At 34.2% G+C, this 7,030-nt stretch overlaps 1 protein-coding gene across 1 annotated transcript; it reads left to right on the top strand.

Annotated features, from left to right (window-relative positions):
- The first annotated feature begins 627 nt into the window (after nucleotides 1–627).
- Nucleotides 628–5,527, top strand: LOC116011121 (NAC domain-containing protein 79). The gene is made up of 3 exons (XM_031250640.1): nucleotides 628–957; nucleotides 2,355–2,623; nucleotides 4,658–5,527. Exons 1-3 carry the CDS (start codon nucleotides 804–806, stop codon nucleotides 5,213–5,215), a joined length of 981 nt encoding a protein of 326 aa, XP_031106500.1. The 5' UTR covers nucleotides 628–803; the 3' UTR covers nucleotides 5,216–5,527.
- The last annotated feature ends 1,503 nt before the right edge of the window (nucleotides 5,528–7,030 follow it).

Raw genomic sequence — 7,030 nt, 5'->3', positions numbered from 1 at the left:
GTATTTAAACCAATTTGGTATATATGCATACCCCAAAAAAAATTATTTTGGGTGATATTTTTATTTGAAAAACTCGTAATAACGGAGTATATTATATTTCATTTAAAAGTAATTATGAAAAATAAGTGTTATGTTGATGGTGAATTAAGAGTGTTGTAATTTTGCCCTCGAGACTTGGTGTAGTTTGTTTGTAACTTAAAAGGTCATGATTGGAAGCAAGTGGGGGTTGGAATAGAATACTAGAAAGTCTGAATTGGATCCCTCCTTGTGTACATAATTACATATGAAGACTAGGATCTGATTGGTGAAACTGGAATCACTAAGTTTTAGAAAAAAAATTGAGTATTGTAATTTTATTTATTAATTAATTACAAGCATTTGAAGCCCTAGCTAGGGAGGGGCAGGTAAGACAATTCTACCGTGTCAAGCTCGTGGTCACGTACGTAGCATCAATATGACAATATTATAATGAGCAGTAAGATAAGAAAAATCAAACCCCTCAATATAATGGACTATCTTTGTCAATATGGTAGCTGTAATTATCGAAATAAATAAAAAATAAATGGTACGATAATAAGACGACTGACTTGCTACAGATACCATGGCTGCTTCTTCTTGAAGCATGATATGATCAGCATAGAAAACAACGTAATCTGGGCACCATTAATACCCTCCCCTCTTTGCTTTCTTCACTTTAATTCCCTCGATCGATCTCCACATCCTCAACACACCACCGGTCGTCGTCGCCGGAGAATCATATCGTATCTGCACGGAAAAAAAGCAAAGCAAATTGGCCGGAAAAAATGGAGGAAAACCTCCCCCCTGGGTTTAGGTTCCATCCCACAGACGAAGAGCTGATAACGTATTACCTCGGTAACAAGGTTTCCGACTTTGGTTTCTCTCCCATAGCAATTGCCGATGTTGATCTCAATAAGTGCGAACCTTGGGACCTCCCAGGTAAACTCCCTCAATCATTTCTCTTGTTTTTTTTTAATCCCACGTTGTATACTCAAAAAATTAAGATTCGATTCTGTGACATTTGGAATGGTAACATATGTGTCATCACATTACATAGTAATTGGCATAATTGTCTAGCCGCAAATTATATGGTGGACCATGGTCCACAATGCATTGTGGACCGTGGTTATGGCTGATACTGCAGTTGTGTTGGACGGATACTGCAGTTTGAAAAGATACTGCGGTTGTGTTGAAAGGAATCTGCAGTTACGCGGAACAGAGGTTGTTCATCCATTTAACACAATTGCAGTATCCATTCAACACAACTGTAGTATCCGTTCAACACAACTGCAGTATCAGTTCAACACAACTGCATTTACAGACGGATGAAATGGCATCTATTCCGCGCAACTGCAGTTTCCTTTCCACACATCTGCAGTATCCGTTCAACACAACTGCAGTATCAATTCAACACAACTGCAGTATCAGCCATGACCTATGGTACACGGTATAACAACTGGTTCAGCTTAATTTAATTTGGATAAAAGAATCAATACTCTCATTGCAATTGTTTGATATATAGAACACATACATATTGGGTTCTTCTCCTACAGGAAAAAAGTTCAAATGTAAACACAAGTGAAAAAGATAATGTAAACACAAATATTTATATTTATACTTATTCAACCACTTGAAAATCAAACAGAAATTTTAAGATTTTTACAAGTTTTTCCACCATCATATATAGGAGATTGTCAGAATGCATGTGGTTGCTATTTTGCTTGTTTCTTATCGCTTTTGGATAGTTGAAAATTTCAAGTTTTTTTTTTAAAAGTTGAATGTAAATTGTATTTGAAAATAGTAGATAGTATGTTTCAAAAAAAAAAAAAAAGTAGATAGTAAATGGTTGTATTTGGCCCCAGTAATCATCATTTCGAACAAAAGAAATTAGAAATTAAAGCAAATTAAAAGGGCAACTAGGCTTTAATCTAATGGTTTTGTGAATTTTTTTTTTAATTATAAATTTGCTTTTTTCACAAAAAAATTTTAAAATATTGTTTCTCTCTTCTTTTTATTTTTTTATTTTTTATTTTTTATTTTTATTTTTTGATTTCCAAGTTGCAATGAAGTTTTTTTATTATTTGAAACACTGATTCTCTATAGTGTATTATTTGTTCTATATTTTTTCAAACATTTTGAGGTTAAAGAATCAATTTTTCTTACTATCAGGGTTCAATAATTCTGTGAGCATACTCATTTAGATCGGTAACAGAGACTATCACACTAAGTAATAGTTGGTTCAATGAAGTTTTTTTAGTTTTTCACAAAAGATTAGCAGGTTTGAATGAAGATCCTTAAATAATGGGAAATACATATATGTTTTTGAATAAGTGCAGGCAAAGCATCGATGGGGGAGAAAGAATGGTACTTCTTCAGCCTGAGGGACCGGAAGTATCCGACGGGGCTTCGGACAAACCGGGCGACGGAAGCCGGGTATTGGAAGACGACCGGCAAAGACAAAGAGATCTTCCGCGGCGGTGTGCAACTGGTGGGGATGAAGAAGACGCTGGTTTTTTACAGAGGGAGGGCTCCAAAGGGGGAGAAGACCAACTGGGTTATGCATGAATATAGACTTGAATCTAAGCATGGCTTCAAACCCACCAAGGTAAAATTAAAATATACTCTACAACAAACACATGCATACACTAGAATAATATAATGTTGCATTGTGTGCACAATTCATTATTATCATTAACTCAACATTAATTGATACTTCTATAGTATTTACATACAATTTCTTCTCCCAATATTTACATACATTGTGTATGCCTTCGGGTGATGTTCTAACGAGAATCCCTTCATCCTGTGAGAATCTACGAACTTGTATATAATACACACAATCTCATATATTTCAGTGCATAATATACACAATCTACCCAGAATAGTTTTAGTGCGTGCATATGTGTAGACGATTGTGCGCATTCATGTTAATTCGTAGGTTTTCACGGGATGAGAGATTCTCATTTGATCATTAATCTTGTATCTTATATGTATTGTAGAGTTTTTTCCACTTTTGGTCCTATGACTTTAGTGCTTCCGTCAATTTAAGTACACAACTTTCATTCATGACATAAGTAGTGCTTGACTTTGATTTTTTTTTTTCACTTTTAGTCCTTGACTTTGATTTGTTTTCCACTTTTAGTCCTTTTGGCTATCCAAGCGACAACTTTTAATTGGAATCAACCAACTATTGGTCCATTAAGGGTAAAAGTGTCTTTTGATAAAGTCCTAAATATATTTATAAATAAAATTAGAGAAAAAATAGGAAAAATAAACGTTATTTGCTTGTTATGCTTGGCTTTTTAAGTGACAACTTTTAATCAGAATCAACAAATTGTTGTGCCATTAAGGGTAAACTTGTCTATTGATAAATCCCTAAATACATTAAACATTATTTACCCTTAATGGCACAACAGTTTGTTGATTTCGATTAAAAGTTGTCGCTCAGATGGCCGAAAGGACTAAAAGTGGAAAAAAAAAATCAAAGTCAAGGACTAAAAGTGGCAAAAAATTTAAAGTCAAGCACTACTTATGTCAGGAATGAAAGTCGTGTACCTAAATTGACGGAGGCACTAAAGTCATAGGACCAAAAGTGGAAAAAACTCATGTATTGTATTTCATCACTTAATACTTCTAAAGAAGTTAGAGATATAATGTTTAAGCTCGATCAAAATAGATAAATATCCTAAAAAAAATTCTAAAAATACTGTGGGGTGTTAGCTGTTAGTTGATTGTGTTAGTGGGTTTTGCTAGTTGATAACATTAGCTTATTGCAAAAAGATGTTACGTAAATTACCTGATAGCTGATTATATGCAAAATGACTTTCTCAAAAAACTTATCAAAAAAATTGTTTTAAGTACATTTTTTAATTTTAGCGTTTTGGAACAATAAATTGTTACAAAAAGTTAATTAACTAAGCGCTCATATTAGCTGTTTAACCAAGTCAAACATGTATGTAATAGTGATCAAGTTAAAATTGACTAATAAACTAATTATATTACTGATGAAAATAAATTATTAAGTTTTTCTGATTGTTAACTATTTTCAGCATTTTGCATTCATTAATTTGTTACATGATTATGCTTTCACACATTGTACATATTAGATGAATACACACTAACTACTCTAGATATGCTTGGATGACAATGGAAACCATTAGAATAGTTAGTGTGCATTATGTAATAAATTGTGTGTACTAATATATTTCTCACAGTCTCACATTAAGCATGCATGGTTCTCATTTGAACGAAATCATATTGATTTCATTAGTACACATGCATGCATGAAATATATATGAAATCATATATATATATAGAGATAGATTTTGGTTCAGGTGCGACCGTGCGATCACACACCACTCTATGTTACGAAATACACCACTCAATGTTAAGAAACACACCACAATGAAACACACCACAATGTTAAGAAACACACCACAGTGCATATTTGTGAGGTGTGTTTCTTAACATTGAGTGGTGTATTTCGTAATATTGAGTGGTGTGAACCGCACGGGAGAGCACGACCGCACCTGATCATGACTCTATATATATATATATATATATCTATTTATTTATTTATTTATTCACCAAAAATTGTTTATTGAACCAGTGAATTAAACTTAATTATACCTATTGACAGGAGGAATGGGTGGTTTGTAGAGTGTTCCAAAAGTGCAATACAATAATGAAGAAACCACAGGCAACATCAGCATCTTCTCCACAATCCCTAGATGAGTCTCCTTGTGACACCAACACCACCATAGCCAACGAATTGGGAGACATTGAGCTACCAAACTTCAACACTACAATAATGCCATCTCCATCAAATGGGATCATCAACAACATTTCTTTGCAAACCTACAACAACAATGAGGGCATGAACATGAACATGAACAATCTCAACATGAACAATACTCTTCCCCTACTCTCTTGGCCACCATCAACCTCCTTGCTCAGCTCAAACCTCTCATCGGTCAACTCTTTACTCTTTAGAGCATTGCAGCTTAGAGGCCAAGGTCACCATCAAGCTGCTATAAGCACAAGTGATTACACCGGCTATAATAACATGCCACAATTTGGTAATGATTTGATTAACTCTAATGACTTCACCCCAACTTCTACTTCCTCTATGGTTTTAGATTCTGCCAATAATCATCAACAGCAGCAGCAAAACCCACAGGACTCCCACATCTGGTGAATATCAGGACTTAGCTAACAGCTTGTAAAGAAGTGCGCTAGAAAGATTTATTTTAGTGTATCGATCTTCCGATCGATCCATGGAGATTTGGCCAAGAAAAGGAGTAAGTACAGCACCCTGTCAATATTGTATCTTAGGGTATGTCAAAGTTCACACAAAACAATAAGCTCGATCGAATAATTATATATATTGTTGGTTTTAAGATTATTATGTTTTCTAGTACTGTAACAGTCATCAACCAAGTAACTGTGGTTATTGACTTGGGAAAATCCCTAGTCTTTTTAATTTGTTGTATATTTTGTCTTTCATTCACATACATATATTATTCAAGATCTATATCTAGCTATCTCAACAAGTACAGTTTCACTTCCCTCTATACTATGCCCCACATTATTGTAGTCATCAAGAAATTATTAATTAAAGCTCATAAAATCACCTCAGCTCAATTGTTATACCTACATCACGGTGCACATAGCAATGTACACCACGTACGTAAAACGACGTCGTTTCGGTGTTAGTAGACGCGAACGCGAATGACTCTGGGAATTCATTATCTATAATACACATAATCATTATCTATAATACACAGAACGTTTGCCTAGAATACACAGAATGTTTGCCCAGAATACACAGAATATTGACACAAAATACACAGATGTTAGTGGACGCGAATGACTCTAGAGAATTTATTATCTATAATACACATAATTATTATATAGAATACACAGAACGTTTGTCTAGAATACACAGAATGTTTGCCCATAATACACAGAATATTGACGCAAAATAGACAGAACTCATCCTCCTAACATTCGAATGCTCAAACACATCACAACTTGTGTTAATAACATGAATACACATAATATTTACACAAAATACACAGAACTCATCTTCCTAAACATTCGAATACACAAACACATCACAACATGTGTTACTAACATGAAATCACATGTGTTACTAACATGAATACACAGAACGGTTGCCTATAATACACAGAATGATTGCCTAGAATACACAGAATGATTGCCTGGAATACACAGAATATTAACATAAATACAGAGACCGGCCAAAACGGGAAACGTGATTTCCAAAAAAAACGGACGATTAGTTTATAATGCTCAAAACGACGTCGTTTAGGTACGTGGTGCACATTGCGATGTGCACCGTGGTGCACAGTATAATTTGCCACCTCAGCTCGGATCGGCTCCAACTTGCAGCCAGAAAAATTCTTACCTGTTGAATGAAATTAGTTGGATTAGTTGGACCACCTTATCATCTTAAGGGGAATTGGTAATTTGATCTTGTCAAGCAATTTATGTTGCCTATTAGTATCCACATGATGTGATCGCGTTGACAATCATGTCTTTAATTTTAATTATTACATTAAAGTTTTAAGTTCGAATTTCACATTATACATTAGATATATATTAAATAAAAAGAGGGTAAACATTGTACAACCAATCATAACTCATAAGGATATCATCGTGTTCAATAATTTTGTAGAAAACTAGCTAGATAAGTGAAAGCAAGACATTGAACACATTTTGAATCATAAATTTCGAAAATTATTGTATAAAATACTAAATTAAGAACATCCTTGAAGGATGAATGACAGTTGCATTGTAAAGTGTTGGGCAAATTATGCTGGGGACCCAGGTCCACCTTGCAAGGTGGACCTGGGTTCAAAACTACGTCGTTTTTGTCTCTTTTTTTTTTTAAAAAAAAAAAATTAGTAAACATATTGCTGAATATAGAGTTGTTCAAAAATGTGTGAATGTAGAGGTTTCAAAGTGTGAATGTAGAGTATAGGAATCG

The sequence above is a fragment of the Ipomoea triloba genome, chromosome 2, assembly GCF_003576645.1.
Source record: "Ipomoea triloba cultivar NCNSP0323 chromosome 2, ASM357664v1".
Classification (NCBI taxonomy): domain Eukaryota; kingdom Viridiplantae; phylum Streptophyta; class Magnoliopsida; order Solanales; family Convolvulaceae; genus Ipomoea; species Ipomoea triloba.
The sequence above is the reverse complement of the archived record's forward strand: the minus strand, read 5'-3'. Positions and strand labels throughout refer to the sequence as shown.